General features: G+C 41.1%; 2 protein-coding genes across 3 annotated transcripts in view; one reads left to right on the forward strand and one right to left on the reverse strand.

The window, feature by feature from the left end:
• LOC139571132 (microcephalin-like) overlaps window positions 1-22,804 on the reverse strand; it is a 49,334-nt gene that overhangs the window by 14,872 nt on the left and 11,658 nt on the right. For both annotated transcript variants that reach the window (XM_071393724.1, XM_071393723.1), the window contains exons 11-13: window positions 20,554-20,591; window positions 20,236-20,398; window positions 19,959-20,036 (exon numbers count right to left, since the gene is read on the reverse strand). In XM_071393724.1, the coding sequence (XP_071249825.1) occupies window positions 19,959-20,036; window positions 20,236-20,398; window positions 20,554-20,591 (279 nt within the window). The remainder of the gene's footprint in view (window positions 1-19,958; window positions 20,037-20,235; window positions 20,399-20,553; window positions 20,592-22,804) is intronic.
• LOC139571133 (angiopoietin-2-like) lies at window positions 3,244-19,373 on the forward strand. The gene is made up of 9 exons (XM_071393725.1): window positions 3,244-4,637; window positions 8,071-8,226; window positions 9,363-9,484; window positions 9,770-10,008; window positions 11,536-11,663; window positions 12,035-12,136; window positions 12,304-12,470; window positions 16,649-16,779; window positions 17,536-19,373. Exons 1-9 carry the CDS (start codon window positions 4,356-4,358, stop codon window positions 17,694-17,696), a joined length of 1,488 nt encoding a protein of 495 aa, XP_071249826.1. The 5' UTR covers window positions 3,244-4,355; the 3' UTR covers window positions 17,697-19,373.

A 22,804-nucleotide genomic window follows, 5' to 3' on the forward strand; every position in this document is an offset into this window, starting at 1 on the left:
TAGGTCATTGTGCGACACTTCCTTCCCCCTGATGCTCTTCCTCCCGACATGAAACGACTGACAGACAAACATCCACGCCCACACATCTAATGGTGTAGCGATTCAACCAGAACACCTGAATCATTCCGTGTTCTGTGTTTCTGGAATGAACAGCCTTCCTCTGTGGTCATCTGCCTAAAACGTGCCGCATTTCCTTCACATTCTATTACATCACTTCACTTCCTGTAGTTCAGCTTCTTGTGTGTGCTGGGAACTAAAGAGAGAGTGTGAGTAGAAGGCAAATGCAATGCGTTCATGGATCGCCTCAATAACGGAGGATGTTGGTTATTGTGTGGTAGGCCTATATGATGATGGTCAATGCATTGTAATAGGAACTGATGCTTAGAAATAGACAGAATATACCTAAAAGGGGACAAGACTAACAGACCTTTGGAATAATGTAAGACCTTTGGCTATGTTGATCATTTTCTCAAAGTACAAAACTGTCACTCAAAAGGCTTCCGCATTCTTCGGTTTGGCTAGGTGAAAGAGTGTGCTCGCATACCTTTGACCTTCACTTGAAAAATGAGAAAAAAAGTGTCAATTTTGAGATGCCATAGCCAGCATACACTACCTAAAAAGTCTGAATTAATAGATAACTCAAGACATCGGTCATTAATTTTGATGTTTTTGCATAGGAGAGCTTAGGTCGCGCAATTTTACATCTATACTAAACAAAAATATAAACGCAACATGCAACAATTTCAACGGTTTTACTGAGTTACAATTCATAAAAGGAAATCAGTCAATTCAAATAAATTCATTAGGCCCTAATCTATGGATTTCACATAACTGGGCAGGGGCGCAGCCATGGGTGGGCCCCAGGAGGTTAAAGGCTCACCCAGTGGGGAGCCAGGCCCAGCCAATCAGAATGTGTTTTTCTCCCACAAAAGGGCTTTATTACAGACAGAAATACTCTTCAGTTTCATCAGCTGTCCGGGTGGCTGGTCTCAGACGGTCCCACAGGTTAAGAAGCCAGATGTGGAGGTCCTGGGCTGGCACGGTCACACATGGTCTGTGGTTGTGAGGCCGGTTGGACATACTGCCAAATTCTCTAAAACGACGTTGGAGGAGGCTTATGGTAGAGAAATTAACATTCAATTCTCTGGCAACAGCTCTGGTGGACATTCCTGCAGTCAGCATACTAATTGCAGGCTCCCTCAAAACATAATGCCACAGATGTCAAGTTATGTGACAAAACTGCACATTTTAGATTGGCCTTTTATTGTCCCCAGCACAAGGTGCACCTGTGTAATGATTATGCTATTTAATCAGCTTCTTGATATGCCACACCTGTCCAGTGGATGGATTATCTTGGCAAAGGAGAAATGTTCACGAACAGGGATGTAACCAAATTTACGCACACAATTGGAGAGACATAAGCTTTTAGTGCGTATGGAACATTTCTGGGATCCTTTATTTCAACTTTTAAACATAAGATTAACACTTTACATGTTGCATTTATATTTTTGTTCAGTATATTTTGGATGTTTGGTGCAGTATTTCTGAAGTGAAAAATGTGCATGAAAATGAGTCTATCGTTGAATGATAAACACTTAATTGAAGAATCCCTACTGTTGACCAATCACCAACGAAGTGGCGTAGACTTCGGGTTCCAAACTTCAGCTTCCCCCGAGAAAATATTACGTGCAAAAAAAAATCTGAAAAAAACCCTTGCTGAAGGCAAAAACATTGTCGTAATATATGCAAAATGTTCCGTACTGTTTAGATGGGATGCATGCGGACACCTAAGAGAGACTCAAGCAGTTTCACTCAGAGGTGAAATATGTTCAGCTTTAGTGTTAAAGGAAATGAAGAATGAAGCCAGTGGAGCAATAGGAAGATGATCATGATTGAGAAACATCCCTGGGGTTTAAGACAAAACATCCTCCAAGCGGACTCACTTCCTGTACAGACCACCTCCATCGCACCGTGTGTGATATCAGCTGTTTGATATAGCTCACATCATTGGAATAGACAATGACTGAAAAACAACTTTACATCACAGGCTGGCTCATTATCTTGAAGATAATAAATGCAATACACTCTCCATAAATCTTATGTTTGATGTTAATTGTATAAACTGAGCGATAAGCAGCCTGATTAGTAGTTTTGACATTAAACTTATTTATGTCGGTTTTTACAAAAAGCCATAAACTAGGAATATACATTTTTTTGATATTCCTGTGTTTTATATACAATTCCACACCAAGTTTGTAATAACGGGAAATGTGAAAATTATGTCCTTTTAGTGCGAGGGCGGTTTGAAAAGACCACTTTAAATTTCTGCCTGTTTTGGTGGGATGTTTTGGCCCACCTGGTGACCTCACCAGGCAGTAAATTAGTTAATAGATTAATAAGAAAGAGTTCCAAACCTCTCTGCTAATAACAGCTAGTTTTCAGTTTCCCCTCCCAACTCTGACCACTCCCAGACAGTCCTAGCTAAATTCTTGCTTCAGAAATTGCCCTTCGCTAAGAAGCTATTGTTTCTTTTTGACCATTGTAATTGAAAACAATCACAGTAAGGTACTTAATTGTTACCCAGAAATTATTTGATATTGAGATAAAAACAGCTGCATTGGACCTTTAATGTGTGACCCTCACCTTGCACCGACCCAACTTGATCTCTCATCCATTTAAGCCAAAGGTTAATGTAAATTAGTTATGTTTGCCAAGTGTGTCAGTTGGACATCTAGATACACAGCAGACAAACCATTAACATTCCGGAGCTTGGTTGGCACCTTTGAAATTAAGCGTCTGCTTTCCTCAAGAGGCACAAGTCTCCTTGGAAGACAGTTTCCCAGCAAAATGTATTGCCTATACCCCCTCCCTAAGAATAAATAATTATCAAACCATGCTTGAACTCCTGAATAATCACAATATTTGATCAGTAAGGACAAAAAGGCTTTTTTTTTTTTTTAATATAAATATGATTTGAACCTAGGTCTGGGCTCAAATGACTAGGCTATTTGGGGCCGTTTTTTCCTCATGCTACTCCATGATAGTCTGAGAAGGATTGAGACAGGATGCAGGGAACACAGCCGCCCTGACCTGAAACATCCTCTAAAATCAAAGGTGGGAAAATCGTGAGGGGAACGTGGTCTGGCGACAGCCAGGCACCACTGAAGATTGTAATCGAAAGTTACTACTACAGCACAATAAGCTAATATTCAGGCTACATTACCTTAGCTTCAGACATGGCTACAGTGTAGTGTGATTCTGATGGTTCCCCAGCTGCTCGTCTACAGTTGCCAGGATCAGAGGATGGAAAAAATATACTTTAAAAAAAGGACTAGATGAAGAACCTTGACTACTTCATTCCCACACAGGAAAAAAAAAGCAGGCAATCTGGACAACAGGGCTCTGTGAAGCCAAGATCAGTCTATTTTAAGTCACATTAAAATTGAGATTTAGCATCTTATCATGATGACATGAAGTGGAAGGATGAGCTTTATTAATGTCCCCAGAACCCCAGCCAGATACTCGTCTCCCTCTGTAAACATACTGGATCTCACCCCTACATGTGTAACAAGATCCAGATACAACCCAGAGTTGGAGAATGACAGGAAATAAGAGCTAATGTTTTTTTATGACTGAGCAAAGAGATCGGAATGGGATGTGACAGAGAAAAGGCTCTCCTTCCTTTAACATTCTCACTTAAACAAATGCCTGTGCTTTGTCGTGGGGAGAAAAATGTTTACCACGGTTGAGGATGGACATTGCAATTCCAGACTTTACTTGATGGAAGCTGCATCCTGAATAGATGTTCGGCCATCGGCTTGTGAGAAAACACAAATATGGGCATTGTTGTTTTATCCTCTCTGCCCTTCTCCCTGACCTGTTGATGAAGCTCTATCCCAGGCAAAGATGAGGATATGGTGGGAAGTGTTTAATTAGTGCATCTGCTCCTGTGTGTGTGTGTAACAAGTAGAGTCTACACATTGCTTCTTCCAGCCTAGCAGCTCTTCGTGGTGACTGGCTACAGGGATATAGTGGGAGGGGCCTTGCCATTACTCCCATAGCTAGTAACCAGAGGGCCAACTGCAGCTGAAATCAAGAGGCTGGAGGCTTAGTGAAAAAGAGGGAAACATGCAGTCTAGGAATGACACCATCTACCCGGCGTACCCACTGACTGTATCCCCTCCTCCTGCCTATAAAAGAACCTGAAGAATTGGACTGTGTGCACTTCGATATTCCAGAGGATAGCAATACAACAATATTTAACCTCGAAAAACATTCAACTGCAAAGGCAGTGACCCAAAAGGAGAGCTTTGGGTAACATTTTTACAATAACATTTTTGTTTTAATTCTTGTAAATGTTTTATGTTGGCTTACTGGTGGTCTTGAGTGGCTGCCTGGCCCTGGGGACAGGCTACAGGAAAACTACAGACCCAACAGCTGCTAAGAGACAGTACCAGATCCAAAATGGCCCGTGCAGCTACACCTTCCTGCTGCCTGAACAGGACAACTGCAAGACCCCAAGCAGCACCTACACCAACCTGGTCCAGAAGGACGATCCGGCAGAGTATGATGAGTCGGTCCAGAGGCTAGAGCAGCTGGAGAACATCATTGAGAACAACACACAGTGGCTCCTCAAGGTAAAGTCTTCTGCTTGACGTCACACAGCAGCTTCTCTACTGGGAGTGCAGGTCTGTGTTCAATGGGGTCCCTCTATTTAGTATGATATTTTACATCCCTCCAATTTGTATGTTATGTGTTACTTGCATGTCCAGGTACACTCTGGTATAGTGCCTACATTTAAAACGTAACAAGGAACTTGGTTCCGGATAACCCGTTGGGTGCTGTGAACCTTTCAGAGATTAAAAAGTAAATGAATGGTTCTGCTGCTCTGCCGTCATGTTACATCAACTTGAGATGATAAAGAGACCGCAAGTTTTTGCAGCCTTTGGTATAGAGGTATAATTTGGAGGGGAGTGGGGGGGACAAACTGAGCTCATTATGTAGCCTACTGTGCAGAGGTGATGTAGTGTCATGATTTCCCACTCTGCACAATATTATTAAGAAGTTGCTTTCTATAGGAATGTCTCATTTCCCACCCCATCAGAAAAGATGAGTATACACACTAACTTTTCAGTGATGTGCAGACGCGTTATACTCCAGTCACCTTCGTTACTGCAAAGAAGGCTTTGAAAGACTAATTCAGATTTTTAAAATCCTCCTTGTAAGGAAGCAGGCAAGTGAATTGTGACATTGTCCTACTATTTGAAGGGGGCATCTTCACATGGATTCAGTCTTGAGCAATAAGAAAGCGAATGTGAGCCGAAGTAGGGAGAAAGTAGCCTGTGTCACAGAAGCAGGGCTGTGGTGGCTCTAAGTGGGTGAGAAGGGCCGAGTAGTGACAAAGCCTCTACACAGGTGCCCAGATGAAGGATCTGCGCATCCCTTTCAGCGCTACTGAGCCATCACTTGTGTGAAAGGAACGAGCTCAGGCTACCTACATTCTTTCCCACTCTTTAGAGTTTGATTAATGATGAGGTCTATAGAGCTCTGACAAGACAAGCACAACTCATTGCCTGATCACACAGCTCACAACCAAAAAAAACAGACCCTGGCCTGAATCATTCCACCAGCTCAGTCATTGGGGTACCTAGACCTTTTGTCATTGCCGTTTTATCAGAGCAGAGCCACTGCTTAAGAACACTTTATTTAGAATAATGTAGGCTTTGATGCTTTGAATTTGGCACTGAACATAATTTAGCTTTTAAGGTAAAGACAGCAACTTTTAAGCTAAGGACAGTGATTGAGCTACTTTTTTAATAAGATGTCCTCACACCGGAGGAATACCTAGAAATTAAGCGGTTCAAATAGTGAATCTCTAGTCTTTAGACTCCATAATGATCCTTCATTCAGTTCATTAAGCATTTACTGCCTCACAGGCTTTTATCCTCCAAGGACAGATTTGTTACGTGAGATACATTTGCGTAACTGTGCTAAAATCTCAAATCAATTGACATGTATGATTTATGCTGCATAAAAGTCAGCGTAACGTGTGTTTGCGGTTAGGATTCGTCCCAAAGTGACTACTCCGGAAGGATTAAGAACTTTGTCATTAATATCTGTCAAGGAAAGAATTGCAATACTTAATTGATTGATGTAAAACCAACATTAAGTGAGGGGAACTAATCTATAGGAGCTCTGCAAAGGTTAAGAGACTCCTGGTAAAAATTTGGTTGACTCAACGCATCCAGAATTCTGGAGGCATTGTAAAGGAAAAAGTAAGCTATGTAAGGGTCCTTTCATGCACATTACTACTACTAACAATTAACAAGCCTTATCCAAAATATAAGTATACATTTTCCTAATACATTGCTAATGAACAAACACTTGAAATTGCCCTTTAAACATATAAATAATTTCCTGACGTGTCAATTTCATACACTAGAGCTTGTCCGTATATTGGCATTATACGTAATAACAGAAGAAAAGGTCTTCCTTTGAACTTCCCCATGTAAGACCGAGTCGAAGACAGAGGAAATCATTGTACATCAACTGACGAAAATACAATTTGTGAGAGCCGAGGTAATACCTCAAAATCTTGTACTGTCTCACTCTCAAAATTGGAAGACAGGATGAGGGACTTTGCTGTCGTGCCGGTAAAATAAAATGTCAGTTTGCCGTCACGCTTTTCATGTAAACCGGGTGTACAAACAAGAATTCCTCGTGGAATACTTAGAGGCAGGAGTGGAGTAAACAACTGATTAGATCATTTGCCGTCAATGGAATGTCCCGCTCGCAGTTCCGATGACACACTCTTCCAGCCTCCACGTGCCTGTGTCCAGGAACACAGACAAGATGGAAGTGGAGAAAGGAAGACAAACAAAATTAGCACTGATTGCAGCACTTGTCATGGCAAAAAGCAAAATATACTTCCCGTTTTAAAATTGTCCCAATAGTTTACCTTTTTGGCAGATGGGTATACAGCCTAATTGTTTACGCAAACAAAGATCAGAACGACTAGGCCTACTAACGCTACTAATATCCTCTTGCAGTGTAAGACGCAGTGTCGTAGAGGATGCAACTCGTCACTCATCATTTCCATCCTGTTTACAAGACTTTCAGGCCTGATTGCCACTCAGGAACTCAATGCAGGAAAGAGCTTTATGATTGGGTTTGTTTTAAATCTGTCAGTTTCATTTTGACAGGTGGCTACTGGATAGGGGTACAAGACTCCTATTTAAAGCTCTTATTTGCTCTAAAGAAAATTATACAGTGTGGGACAGACAAGAGAGAAAAAAATCTTATTTCAAACTTTTCTACAGGTAGGAATGTTACAATTATGAGTTTGCCTTCACAATGACTTAACCAAACTCATGTGAAGGCTCAGTCAGCAGTAACATTTAACAAAAAAAGAGCCTTAGAGGTTGAAAGGGCATTCCAGTGCAGTCCCCATTGACAGTGATACAATTTGATATGACCAAAAATGACCATATTAAAACGTTTTAATTTTCGGGAAGCTATTAATCCCTTGTGTAGATCAAATATGAATCAGCAGGGATGCTGGGAAAATATTCTCAGTCTTTCATTTTTGACCCCTCTGAAAAACAGAAGCACATGAACTTCCTGACCCAATTTTTAGAGGCTTCAACATCATGTAATCTAAACACTTGTCAAAAATCCCTGGCCTGTCACCAGATAATTCTGCCCACTTGTACCGCTCAAGAGACTTCTAGGTCAGACACAAGGGGGAAAGCCATGAACTCCATGACAAGGCGGTAGTGCTTAAAAATAGTAATTCTAAAGAAAAACAGCCTATACTTTCACTGCGACATCCATATGGTAAACGACAGTTTCGTACACAATTAATTTGAACCCATCACAATGGCCCAATAACTCTGCCAGGGGACAAGGCAGTACGCTCCAATCTTTATGCCCTGTACAAAATATAACCACTCCTTTTCCAGCTCCCCTACCATTACTGAGAAAACATGGACAAAGGCCCAATATCATGGTAAATCACTTAAACCATCTCACTAACCTGCCTTCATCAACTTTTCTTCATCCTTACTGCAGCTGGAGAACTACATACAGGAAAACATGAAACAGGAGATGTTCCAGATCCAGCAGAATGCAGTGCACAACCACACGGCAGCCATGATAGAGTTTGGAACTAACCTGCTGAGTCAGACCGTTGAACAAACACGGAAGCTGACTAACGTAGAGGCACAGGTGAGGACCTTTTACTTAATATAGTTTTGAAAATATATGCTAAATGAATAAAACATTCAAAACCCAATAGCCTACACCAAACAAAAGTTATAAAAATTTGCAAAATATGAAAAAAATCTAATGCTGTCCAACAGGGCCAGGATTTGCTGTAGAAAGTCATTGACCTTTTGTGAACGAACTACACAGCATTTCCTGTTATTAACGGCATTGTATTCCCACAAGAAAGGGTCTATCAATTTGTCACAATCAGACATCCGTTTGTTCAAAGCCACCAACACCAGGTCCAATAGTAGCCCGACACATACCCAACATTCATGTAAACAACAAATTGGCACAGGATTTTGCTGAGTTCAGTTCCTCAAACTGGAAAATAAGAGGGGGCTTTCTAGAACCAGGAGTTCAATACGTCTGTGAGGAGACTTTCATTACATTATACAGCCACTTTCACAGTAGACCCTACATCCCCTGACCCCTTTCCAACATATCTGTCCTTTATTGGAATTTGATTGTTCTGTTTTTTCCTGTTACGAAACAGATTTTTCCGACCATCTAGGCCTATGCACATTGTGCTCGTTAGAAAGTGAAGCGAACCACAAAACCGTGTTTGCACATGAAGTGAGATAGGACTGTTACAAATCGAGTTTGGACTGAAATTGTAATCAAGTTAAGCGCTACTATTACAAGATAAGTGTATTGAGGCCCTGTATTGTATTTAGTGTACTGTAAATGTTTTCAGTGAGAGGGAAAAAAACTAAACTGATGGCTGGCTGTGCACAATTTATTTTTAACTGTAGCTGATCCAAAAGTATTGCAGTGAACTGTGGAATTGTTTGTGAAACAAATTACTCAAGAGAAAAACAGGGAGATGTCAGAATCCATCCATTACATAATACCAATTTGAGATTTTTTCTAACCAGGAAAGACCAAGTTTTCATTTAATCATACCACATCCCTAATTGAGAGAGTACCTCAAGGACAGGTTGTGAAATTACAGAAGTAAAATGACTTGTTCATTTGGTTCTTGCCAAATATTCAACATAATGACAAATCAAAATGGTGTTTACTTAATTTAATCTGTAAAGGGCTTGCAGCAATTACTAGCTCCATCTAATCTAAAATTTCTATTTAATCTTTAGGTAATAAATCATACAACTCGGCTCGAACGTCAGCTTCTTGAGAACTCTCTATCAACGAGTAAGTTGGAAAAACAGCTCATTTTCCAAACAAATGAAATAACCAAGCTGAATGACAAAAACAGGTAAGGATATTTGTTTGCATTAACAAACTTCCCTTTCATTCAGGTGCCCCATCTCTAAATCATGCTTCAACTAAAACAAGGCTACAAACACTAGACAGTAGCCTAAATAGTTAGGCTAATATTTCCTGTGTTTTCTGTTAAACACATTTTTGCCTAATTGTAGGCTTATATGTTCTGTTCCCGTAAAACAATTTGCTTCTTGATATGAAATACTACAAGACCAGTAATGCCAACCAGCTCTGCTACGGGTTTCTGAGCGTGTACCTTGCCCTTGTTCCTCCCCAGCTATCTGGAGAAGAGGGTGGGGGAGATGGAGGAGCAGAGGCAGGTGGAGCTGAAGACGCTGAAGGAGGAGAAGGAGCAGCTCTCTACACTGGTACTGAGACAGACGGCTGTCATCGAGGAGCTGGAACAACAGCTGCTGCGGGCCACCACCAATAACTCTGCCCTGCAGCGGCAGCAACAGGAGCTGCTTGAGACCGTCAACAACCTCATCTACACAATCTCTATCCCCACAGGTGGAGGTGGGTGACACTATGACAGCGTCTGGTAGACTTAGGAGGGGGCTACATTGGCATCACTAATTAAGACCAGAATGCTATGGGCAATTCAATTTTTGTAGCGTAACTAATAAGCCACAGTTTAGTAAAATATAGAATGTCAATTGTTGATCAAATCACAACCTTTGAAAAGTCACAGTATACTAGTATGTATTTACAGTGCCTTCGCAAAGTATTCAGACCCCTTGACTTTTCCACATTTTGTTAGGTTACAGCCTGCTTTTCCCCCTCATCAATCTATACACAATACCCCATAATGACAAAGCAGAAACCGGTTTAGACATTTGGGCTAATTTATTAAAAATAAATAACAGAAATATCATATTTACATAAGTATTCAGACCCTTTACTCAGTACTTTGTTGAAGCATCTTTGGCAGCGATTACAACCTCGAGTCTTCTTGGGTATGACGCTACAAGCTTGGCATACCTGTATTTGGGGAGTTTCTCCCATTCTTCTCTGCAGATCCTCTCAAGCTCTGTCAGATCTCTCCAGAGATGTTCGATCGGGTTCAAGTCTGGGCTCTGGTTGGGCCACTCCAGGACATTGAGACTTGTCCCGAAGCCACTCCTGCGTTGTCTTGCCTGTGTGCTTAGGGTTGTTGTCCTGTTGGAAGGTGAACCTTTGCCCCAGAGTCTTTAGGTGCCTTTTGGCAAACTCCAAGCGGGCTGTGTATGTACCTTTTACTAAGGAGTGGCTTCTGTCTGGCCACTTTACCATAAAAGCCTGATTGGTGGAGTGCTGCAGAGATGGTTGTCCTTCTGGAAGGTTCTCCCATCTCCACTGAGGTATTCTAGAGCTCTGTCAGAGTGACCATCGGGTTCTTGGTCACCTCCCTGACCAAGGCCCTTCTCCCTCAATTGCTCAGTTTGGTCGGGCGGCCAGCTCTAGGGAGAGTCTTGGTGGTTCGAAACTTCTTCAATTTAAGAGTTATGGACGTCACTGTGTTCTTGGGGACTTTCAATATTGCAGACATTTTTTGGTACCCTTCCCCAGATCTCTGCCACGACACAATCCTGTCTCGGAGCTCTACGGACAATTCCTTCGACCCCATGGCTTGGTTTATGCTCTGACATGCATTGTCAACTATGGGACCTTATATAGACAGGTGTGTGCCTTTCCAAATCAATTGAATTTACCACAAGTGGACTCCAATGAAGTTGTAGAAACATCTCAAGGATGATCAATGGAAACAGGATGCACCTGAGCTCGATTGTGAGTCGCATAGCAAAGGGTCTGAATAGTTATGTAAATAAGATATCAGTATTTTATTTGTAATAAATGTGCAAAAATGTCTAAAAAACGGTTTTTGCTTTGTCAGATTGCTGAGGATAAATTTTTTTTTTTTAAATCAATTTTAAAATAAGGATGTAATGTAACAAAATGTGGAAAAAGTCAAGGGGTCTGAATACTTTCCGAAGGCACTGTATGTTAAAGTACATGTACAACTTTGCTGTATTATCAATTTGATCGGCCCTCCACTTTTTGCAGGGAACAAGCCTACCATGATGCAGGACACACCAACCACATACCCAGACTGTGCTGCTGTCTACAAGTCAGGAAACACAGACAGTGGAGTCTACTCACTGACCCTTCCCAATACTACACAGGAGATTAAGGTAGAATTAAACTTTTATGTTAATATTGTACAATAAAAGTACAATCACATGGAGACTAGTTAAGAAATAAGTAAAACATTTCTAACACCACAGCCAATCCGTTAATTCAGAGTAAATTCAAATGTTCTCAGCCTTTGGTTTGTTTTGTGCATGCCCGAGCTCAAGTAGGGATCTCCTTAGATACTTTTCAGTGGTTAGAGTTAGACTCTGGCACATCACTTGTTTTAAGAAACCTCCCATTCCATTCAACTAGACTGAGAAGGCACTGCTTTTGTCAAGTTTGCTGCTGAAGTCGAAAGTCCCTCAGTGTAGTCAAAAATCTGAATTTATTATCATTGATAGTTGGAGTAATCTATGTTTTTTGTTTGAAGGCTTACTGTGACATGGAGACAGAGGGGGGTGGATGGACAGTACTACAAAAACGATTTGATGGCCGTGTTGACTTTCACCGTACGTGGAAAGAGTACAAAATGGTGAGAGCTAAAGGAAATTATCCAAGTTCCACAGCACAAAGATTAGATAACACTGCCAAGTGTCAACAAACAGTGAAAAATGTTTTGTTAAAATATCTCAGAATGCAACTCAACTGTGACATTGTGATCATGCTAAAGGCGAATCATTGTTTCATGTTCTTTCAAAGGGCTTTGGAAACCCTTCAGGTGAATACTGGTTGGGAAATGAGTTTGTTTCGATACTGACCAATCAGCACCCATACGTCTTGAGAATACAGATGATGGATTGGGAGGAAAACGCAGGATTCTCACTATATGACCAGTTCTCTCTAGGCAGTGAAGCAGAAAACTACAGGTAGGCCTACGTTTCCCAGGTGTGGTGTCTAAATATAGGCTACATATGTAATGTAAAAACAATGTTGGGGGAGTCTGTGTGTGTGTGGAGGACCATTGAATATACAGTGGGGAGAACAAGTATTTGATACACTGCCGATTTTACAGGTTTTCCTACTTACAAAGCATGTAGAGGTCTGTAATTTTTATCATAGGTACACTTCAACTGTGAGAGACGGAATCTAAAACAAAAATCCAGAAAATTACATTGTATGATTTTTAAGTAATTCATTTGCATTTTATTGCATGACGTAAGTATTTGATCACCTACCAACCAGTAAGAATTCCGGCTCTCACAGACCTGTTAGTTTTTCTTTAAGAAGCCCTCCTGTTCTCCACTCATTACCTGTATTAACTGCACCTGTTTGAACTCGTTACCAGTATAAAAGACACCTGTCCACACACTCAATCAAACAGACTCCAACCTCTCCACAATGGCCATGACCAGAGAGCTGTGTAAGGACATCAGGGATAGAATTGTAGACCTGCACAAGGCTGGGATGGGCTACAGGACAATAGGCAAGCAGCTTGGTGAGAAGGCAACAACTGTTGGCGCAATTATTAGAAAATGGAAGAAGTTCAAGATGACGGTCAATCACCCTCGGTCTGGGGCTCCATGCAAGATCTCACCTCGTGGGGCATCAATGATCATGAGGAAGGTGAGGGATCAGCCCAGAACTACACGACAGGACCTGGTCAATGACCTGAAGAGAGCTGGGACCACAGTCTCAAAGAAAACCATTAGTAACACACTACGCCGTCATGGATTAAAATCCTGCAGCGCACGCAAGGTCCCCCTGCTCAAGCCAGCGCATGTCCAGGCCCGTCTGAAGTTTGCCAATGACCATCTGGATGATCCAGAGGAGGAATGGGAGAAGGTCATGTGGTCTGATGAGACAAAAATAGAGCTTTTTGGTCTAAACTCCACTCACCGTGTTTGGAGGAAGAAGAAGGATGAGTACAACCCCAAGAACACCATCCCAACCGTGAAGCATGGAGGTGGAAACATCATTCTTTGGGGATGCTTTTCTGCAAAGGGGACAGGACGACTGCACTGTATTGAGGAGAGGATGGATGGGGTCATGTATCGCGAGATCTTGGCCAACAACCTCCTTCCCTCAGTAAGAGCATTGAAGATGGGTCATGGCTGGGTCTTCCAGCATGACAACGACCCAAAACACACAGCCAGGGCAACTAAGGAGTGGCTCCGTAAGAAGCATCTCAAGGTCCTGGAGTGGCCTAGCCAGTCTCCAGACCTGAACCCAATAGAAAATCTTTGGAGGGAGCTGAAAGTCCGTATTGCCCAGCGACAGCCCCGAAACCTGAAGGATCTGGAGATGATCTGTAGGGAGGAGTGGGCCAAAATCCCTGCTGCAGTGTGTGCAAACCTAGTCAAGAACTACAGGAAACGTATGATCTCTGTAATTGCAAACAAAGGTTTCTCTACCAAATATTAAGTTCTGCTTTTCTGATGTATCAAATACTTATGTCATGCAATAAAATGCAAATTAATTACTTAAAAATCATACAATGTGATTTTCTGTTTTTTTGTTTTAGATTCCGTCTCTCATAGTTGAAGTGTACCTATGATAAAAATTACAGACCTCTACATGCTTTGTAAGTAGGAAAACCTGCAAAATCGGCAGTGTATCAAATACTTGTTCTCCCCACTGTAGGTGATAGCTTTTATTACTTTGCGATGTGGACTGAAATACATCATAGCTGCATAAGAGTCTATTAACATTACTATATCAAAACATTTTGTGTAAAGTATTATAATGAAATGGTGTGCAAGTCATGTTCTTGAAAATCAACAAATGACAAACAAAACATTTAACTTGCCTGAAAATACACATAAATACATGGGGTGGAAGGGTCACCAGTACAAAACAAATGTGTTGCCATCTAGAAAATGTTTTGGATCTGTGACACAGAAGGCTAAAATGAATCAGTCTCCTAAACCTTCAATCTGTACCCCTAGACATCACCAGCGCCTGCTAGAACATAAGCTGATTTCAAGGAGAGAGCCGATACTTCCTTTCTATTTGAGCAGCACACCTCAACTCAAGCGCACTCCTGTTAATTCCTTTAGTCTCAAAGTATATCCAATGACAATTCTAGAGCCAGACAAAGCTGATTTCCATATAAATTATTTTTATACTGGAATTGAGAGGCCACAAAACAATGTAGGTCAGCATTGACATCAATATCTCATCACCTGCGTTAAAATTTTGTACAGAATGAATGACAACCAAACCATTACAGGGCACTTCTTTCAGAAAACCCTGCTGCAGCTTTCATGAGTCACTTAACATCTAAATGACTAGTGTGTAGACATAGCCTATAGATTCTCATGGAGCACAGGAAAGGTTAAAAAGTCAGGAAAAAAAGAAAGAAATAAAAAGTCAGTAAAAAAAAAAAAAAAAAACGCATCTACAAATACAACCTCTCCTGTACATAGTTTACTGCTAGCAGAGTAAGGAATAAATGGCGGACTCAATTCCAGCATTTCCCTTATATTGTAAAAAGATTCATAAAAAATAAACAGCACCAGTGAAAGTTTGGACACAGCTACTCTTCATTTTTACTATTTTCTAAATTGTGGAATAATAGTGAAGACATCAAAACTATGAAATAACACATGGAATCATGTAGTAAACAAAATCAAAATATATTTGAGATTCTCCAAAGTATCCACCCTTTGCCTTGACAGCTTTGCACAATCTAGGCATTCTCTCAACCAGCTTCATGAGGTAGTCACCTGGAATGCATTTTAACTAACAGGTGTGCCTTGTTAAAAGTTCATTTGTGGAATTTCTTTCCTTCTTAATGTGCTTGGGCCAATCAGTTGTGACAAGGTAGGGGTGGTATACACAATATAGCCCTATTTGGGAAAAGACCAAGTCCATATTATGGCAAGAACAGCTTAAATAAGCAAAGAGAAATGACAGTTCATCATGACTTTAAAACATGAAGTCAATACGGAACGTTTCAAGAACTTTTAAAGTTTCTTCAAGTGCAGTCGCAAAAAGCATCAAGCGCTATGAAACTGGCTCTCATGAGGACCGCCACAGGAAAGGAAGACCCCGAGTTACCTCTGCTGCAGAGGATAAGTTCATTAGAGTTACCAGCCTCAGAAACTGCAGCCCAAATAAATGCTTCACAGAGTTCAAGTAACAGACACATCTCAACACCAACTGTTCAGAGGAGACTGCATGAAACAGGCCATGTTCGAATTGCTGCAAAGAAACTACTACTAAAGGACACCAATAACAAGAAGAGACTTGCTTGGGCCAAGAAACAAGAGCAATGGACATTAGACCAGTGGAAATCTGCCCTTTGTCTGATGAGTCCAAATTTGAGATTTTTGGATCCAACCGCTGTGTCTTTGTGAGATGCAGAGTAGGTGAACGGATGTGTGGATCCCACCGTGAAGCATGGATGTGGTGTGATGGTGCTTTGCAGGTGACACTGTTATTTATTAGAATTCAAGGCACCACAGCATTCTGCAGCGATATGCCATCCCATCTGGTTTGCGCTTAGTGGGACTATCATTTGTTTTTCAACAGGACAATGACCCAACACACCTCCAGGCTGTGTAAGGGCTATTTAAACAAGGACAGTGAAGGAGTCATGCATCAGATGACCTGGCCTCCACAAATCACCCGACCTCAACCCAATTGAGATGGTTTGGGATGAGTTGGACCGCAGAGTGAAGGAAAAGCAGCCAACAAGTGCTCAGCATATGTGGGAACTACATGATTCCATATGTGTTATTTCATAGTTTTGATGTCTTCACTATTGTTTGACAATGTAGAAAATAGTCAAAATAAAAACCCTTGAATGAGTAGGTGTGTCCAAACTTTTGACTGGTACTGTATATAATATATTTAATTTTCGGGATGGTAAAACGTTTTCATTGTAAACTTAGACTAAAACCATATATAATGAAGATAATGGAGGCATTATTTTTTTTATAAGATCATCTTTGAGAACTAACAAACAAAATAATTGCCACCACTGCTGAAAAAAAACCCAGAGGAAAAACACTGATAATTCCTTCCCTAAACTTGGGTCTTTTGAGGAATGTCAATCACGTACTTCCTCCTCACAGTGTATTTCTCCGTTTTCATTTCACAGAATACACCTTAAAGGCTACAGTGGCACAGCAGGCAAAATTAGTAGCCTTGGTCAGCCGGGAAGTGATTTCAGCACAAAAGATGCAGACAACGACAAATGTGTTTGCAAATGCTCACAACTGACAACAGGAGGTAAGGAACAGGTTCCTTTGCAAATCACCTTCGAGTTTTCACTGGCCTTTATTAAGAAGATCACTTATTCCCTTCATTATTCCCTCCACTTGACCCCCCCCCCCCCACAAGCTTTGGTACTTCTCCCAGAAATCTGCAAGAAAGTTAAAAGACCTCTTGTTTTTTCTTTCTGTTGCGGGGTCAAGGTTCTTGAGCAAAATTAGCTCAGAGTTAATCACTGATGAGCTCATTTGGGAATTCTGCCCCTGCAACTGCTGACATTAATAGTCTGGGAACTGAGGATTTTTTCCCCTCCCTCTCTTGGAGCTCAGAATAGAGGTCCTGCTCCATGTCACTGACATTTGGACTGCTTTGGGGCCAGACTTGGACTCCTTCAGTGTATCGGTGTCTGCTTACTTGACATATGAGAGGGTCTTCTCCAAATGAGAGGGTCCCCTCAGAGGTCTTGCACAGAGGAATCCCTCTACCTCAGGGAATTGTTGGGGATAACCAGCTGCATATTAACGAAATAGGACTAAGATGACAGACACCCGGGGGGAATGACCTAGACTAGCTTGCACTCCATGTGATAACAATCCAGACCTTCCCATTTAACTCAACAAAGAGGTACAAAAGTGTGCAAGTTTGTTGTAATGTGATAATTCAAAGCATCAATGTTAGAAGGAGAAGCACAGTTACTTACTGGGCATGTTGTCTTATAGACAATGCACATCCTGAAAACCCTCAGACTGACAATCTCGTTTTCTGCTTTCCTAGGCTGGTGGTTTGACGCCTGCGGCCCCTCCAACTTGAACGGAATATTTTTCCAGCAGGGCCAGAACTCAAATCGATTCAATGGAATCAAATGGTACTACTGGAAAGGCTCAGGCTACTCACTGAAGTCCACCACAATGATGATCAGACCAGTAGACTTCTGAGGCTGTGACAGAGACATGCCTCTCACAGACATGCATAGAATGGAGAGCAGAGCTCTGTCACTCTGGGAAACAACAACACAGACAAACAAAAAAGACCAAACAGGCCAAAGTGCTCCATAACAGCAACCTCATCACTTCCGAACATTCCACAAGGGAAGGAACAATTTGCTTTGCTCCAACAAGTCACTTTAAAAAAAAAATGTTTTATTAACTTTTGTACAAAATGGACAGGTGAAGACTAGCAGAAAAGTCTATGAACTATCTATACTCAGAAATATATGGGCTTTGGACTGCATAACCAACCAGGACAAGGCAGTCAAAAGATGACCAGTTGGAAATCTTGTATTTATAGCAAACTGGAACTGTGGTAGAGATAACAGTATTGTTTTCTATTAATAAGCAATACTAGGGGAAATGTCAGTGTGTAACACATTGCAAGGTTGACAAAGTTAATTTTGTAATAACAATATTTCACCCCATTAACATTTGATACAATGAATTGGAAAATAAGTTAAATTTATAATGTAAAATAAAAATGTAACAATAGCCCTAATTTTAAAAGCAAAGAAAACTAGGGTACAAAGCACAATACTTCATACATATCAAATATGAACATAATGCAAAAAGGCAATCTGTAATGAATCTACGGCTTTTCTTCCTTACAGAAATTGTACATACTCCGTGCCTTCAGAGAGTACTCATACCTCCCTGGTCTTTGTGGTTGAATGTGTTTGAAATTCACTGCTCAACTGAGTGTCCTTACAGATAATTGTATGAATGGGGTACAGAGATGATAGTCATTAAAAAATCAACACTATTATTGCAACTTACTACGTGACTTGTGAAGCACATTTTTACTTCTGAACTTATTTAGGCTTGCCATAACAAAGAGGTTGAATACTTATTGACAAGACATTTCAGCTTTTCATTTCTAATTCATTTGTAAAAATATCATTCCATTTTGACATGAAGTATTGTGTGTTGGCCAGTGACACGAAATCTCAATTTAATCAATTTTAAATTCGCACTAAGTCAACAAAATGTGGAAAAAGTCAAGGGGTGTGAATACTTTCTGAAGGCACTGTACATTATTTAATTCAAATGTATAGATGGTTCACAAAATGTATTAAAATCAATGTGATAACTTTGATCGGCATGTTACTCAAAACATGTCATCAATGTCAATTAACCTAATTATGCAAGCACACGTGATATCAATTGCAAATCCTAAAGTGTGTTAAACTTTTTCCATGATTACTTCGCCTTCCACCTCTTTTGCCTGACTTAGACTACATACTCTCATGACTCCAATCTGTACAAGTTATCCAGTACTATGGAGCATATCTGCTTATATTTATCAATCTAATTTAATTGTTTTATTGTAGAAATGTGATTTATGGTCATAACTTATTCATGTAATATACTTCACCTATTGTTTTGTGAACATTCGGGATCACAAGTTAATTTTCACTTAATTCTTCTAAGTGACTTGTGGTATGAGTAAGATTAGTCTATTTTGGACTTTTTCTATGTGGAGTATGGATAATGGTTGTCAACAGCAGGAATGTAAACAAATAGACTTTAGAACTTAATTCCAATCATGTTGAAAGTACAACCTACAGTTCTTATGTTTTCATTCTGCTTTAACACAAAACATAAAATATTTGTTTTAATGTCTGATGTGTCATATGCCTTTGCTTTAAAATTGCCTTTAACTTTCAATTCAGTTAGATTTTCTGCAAATATCAGACATTTTTCAGGAACGGCCAGGAAGCTATTTACCTCAACACAATCCACAAGACAGAGGAATCAGCACAGATGGAGTATGTGTCAGGTAAAAATGCTGATTGGCCCCCCACCAAAAAAGCCTTTAGGGAATGTGTGGATTGTTATGGCCACCACAACAGAACTGTGTGTGATTTCAAGAGGAAATGTGATATTCTATACTAAAACACCCCTTCCCCTTCACAGATGCAGGACAAAGATTCATGAATGAAGGAGGACAGGAAGAGGCAACATCCACATCTGACACAGGATGCCGGAGTAAAAAACAACCGCCTTAAGTTAATGAATGGCAATAAAATTAGCAGGTTTCCAACCCACTTCCTTCTGTTTGGAATTCCAGGTCTATGATAGTCAAAAAGATGGTAAACTGACCAGGCTATTTCATTATAAAAGCATAGATTTAACCAATTTGACCCCAAGGGCTATGTGTTTAGATATGAATGGTATACAATATTAGCAGAATCTTCAGTTACTTACAGATGCTGCTGGAAACTGATCTGAAAGTTCATATGGTTCTTCTGGAATCCATTGTCTTTGCTCCAAACACCACAAAATCTGTTTAGGGGAAAATTACTAGAGTTTACCATTGGCCAGAATTTTTGAGCTGTGGAGTTTATGGATGGCAAAATCATGTGTAATGTACAATCTACTGTACAATGTGTGCTAAACAGTGTTGTGTTCTTCAACTAACACTCAAACCATCTAAAATCAGCGAATTCACGTTGCCAAAGACCCACAAAAATAACATACATACCCACTCAAAAGAGAGGATCCAACAGCCACGTGCGATGCCCAGGAGAATGTTGAGGGTCCGCCGGTGGCCCCCTGACACCACGTGGGTAGTGCTCTCACACACCTGGGCCACCACTGAGAACCCACCCAGAGCTCTGACCACCTGGGCCACTGTGTGCTGCTTTCTGAGGAACCAGAGGAGAAAAGAGGAAAACCTGAAATGGGATTTCTAAATACCTAGGTTAGTAGGTTGAGAAGGAAAAGCATTAGAGTCAACAAGACACTATCAAATGTTAATCTGTTCAAAAGGTGGATGTGTCATACAGCTGGATATACTTACTCGGTGGGCATGCTTGTCATAACTAATGTCCTTAGAGTCTGAAATGAAAAATCAACCAAATGTAAACCAATTATATGCACTTGAGAGTACATTAGCATGGAGTGAGGTTCAATACAAAGTATTCACCCAAAAATTACCATGGAATAATAGCATTGATAAAGGCTTTATCAGTTTTCTATTTCCTTATTGCTTTCCATTGTTGATATTGAGGGACAACACAGTGGTACAGCTCTGGATAGGTAAACAGTATCTCGCTCATTTTCACAAAAAAACACCACATGCCGGATATCTGCATATTTGATGTGTGAAAAGGAAATGAAACCCAAGGCCATGAACAGTGATAAACAGGCTGGAGAGCACCGGTATTGAAATAGAATTGTAGGTTAGTGTGGTTCTGTCCCATCCATATCATGTACTGACGCAGTGCCGTGGTCCCCCACACAGCAGGCCATCAGCACTGAACACCTGAGCGCCAGTTAGAGAGACTGACAGGGCGACCAGGCTCTTTCCTGTCAGGAACAGCTCTCCAGTCCCCGAGCAGGAAGTCTGGGGTGAAGGCCTCCTGAGCAGAGGGCAGCCAAAACAGCCCACCAGTACACAGCCCCATATATGACTGCTTTACAGGCATAACAGGGTGTCCGTGACATCAATATGTGGCCAGGTGTGATCACTAATAAAAAGGTTGCTTGTTGCGTATTAGCAATGTGGGGGTTGGAAACTGGCAGCATACGGCAGGGGCTGAGGTAGTTTAAAACAGGCATTAGGATGAGAAGAAGCTAACACAGTATATTGACTGAGCTGAGGATTGTTTGTCCGAGGGCTATCATGACTCAAATAAATAAGTTAGAAATACTAAATAATTCACCCTGCCCAACCCCTCTATAGAGAAGTCCTTGCTTTTCATCTGAAGGTTTTCAACAAGAACACCTAGAGCCTCCGTGACAAAATAACCCTTTTAATCTACCATACCCAATACACTCAGCAAAAAAAGAAAGTCCTCTCACTGTCAACTGCATTTAATTTCAGCAAACTTAACATGTGTAAATATTTGTATGAACATAAGATTCAACAACAGACAAACTGAACAAGTTCCACAGACATGTGACTAACAGAAATGGAATAATGTGTCCCTGAACAAAAGGGTGGGGGGGGGGTTCAAAATCAAAAGTAACAGTCAGTATCTGGTGTGGCCACCAGCAGCATTAAGTACTGCAGTGCATCTCCTCCTCACGGACTGCACCAGATTTGCCAGTTCTTGCTGTGAGATGTTACCCCACTCTTCCACCATGGCACCTGCAAGTTCCCGGACATTTCTGGGGAGAATGGCCCTTAGCCTTCAACCCCCCAATCTCAGCCTATTGTCTCTCTCAGCCTATTGTGGACAGTATGAGAACTGATGGAGGGGTTGTGCGTTCCTGGTGTAACTCGGGACAGTTGTTGCCATTCTGAACCTGTCCAGCATGGGTGATGTTCTGATGTACCGATCCTGTGCAGGTGTTGTTACACGTGGTCTGCTACTGCGAGGGCAATCAGCTGTCCGTCCCGTCTCCCTGTAGCGCTGTCTTAGGCGTCTCACAGTACGGACATTGCAATTTATTGCCCTGGCCACATCTGCAGTCCTCATGCCTCCTTGCAGCATGCCTAAGGCACGGTCACACAGAGGAGCAGGGACCCTGGGCATCTTTCTTTTGGTGTTCTTCAGAGTCAGTAGAAAGGCCTCTTTAGTGTTCTAAAATGTCATAACTATGACCTTAATTGCCTACCGTCTGTAAGCTGTTAGTGTTTTAATGACTGTTCCACAGGTGCATGTTCATTAATTGTTTATGGTTCATTGAACAAGCATGGGAAACAGTGTTTAAACCCTTTACAATGAAGATCTGTGAAGTTATTTGGATTTTTACGAATTATCTTTGAAAGACAGGGTCCTGAAAAAGGGACGTCTTTTTTTGCTGAGTTTATAACACACCACAAATCTCTATACGAATGCACATAAAGGGATTAATTGGTGAAAAAGTTCTCAGCTTTCTTTAGTAAAGCATGGTATGGTTTGTGTCATCATTAATTACAAAAGGATTGTCCTTAGCTCAGTGCTGAAATAAGTTACTAATCTTTAAGATGGACATAAACCATCACCACTGTGATGATGCTGATTAAGTGACATGGAAAATAACGCAGCTGCTGCTAATACCAAAGAAAGGTATTTATCAGGGGGAAAACAATGTTTTCAGTAGTAATTGTGTGCTACTGAGCA

This window comes from Salvelinus alpinus, chromosome 3, assembly GCF_045679555.1.
Source record: "Salvelinus alpinus chromosome 3, SLU_Salpinus.1, whole genome shotgun sequence".
NCBI lineage: Eukaryota > Metazoa > Chordata > Actinopteri > Salmoniformes > Salmonidae > Salvelinus > Salvelinus alpinus.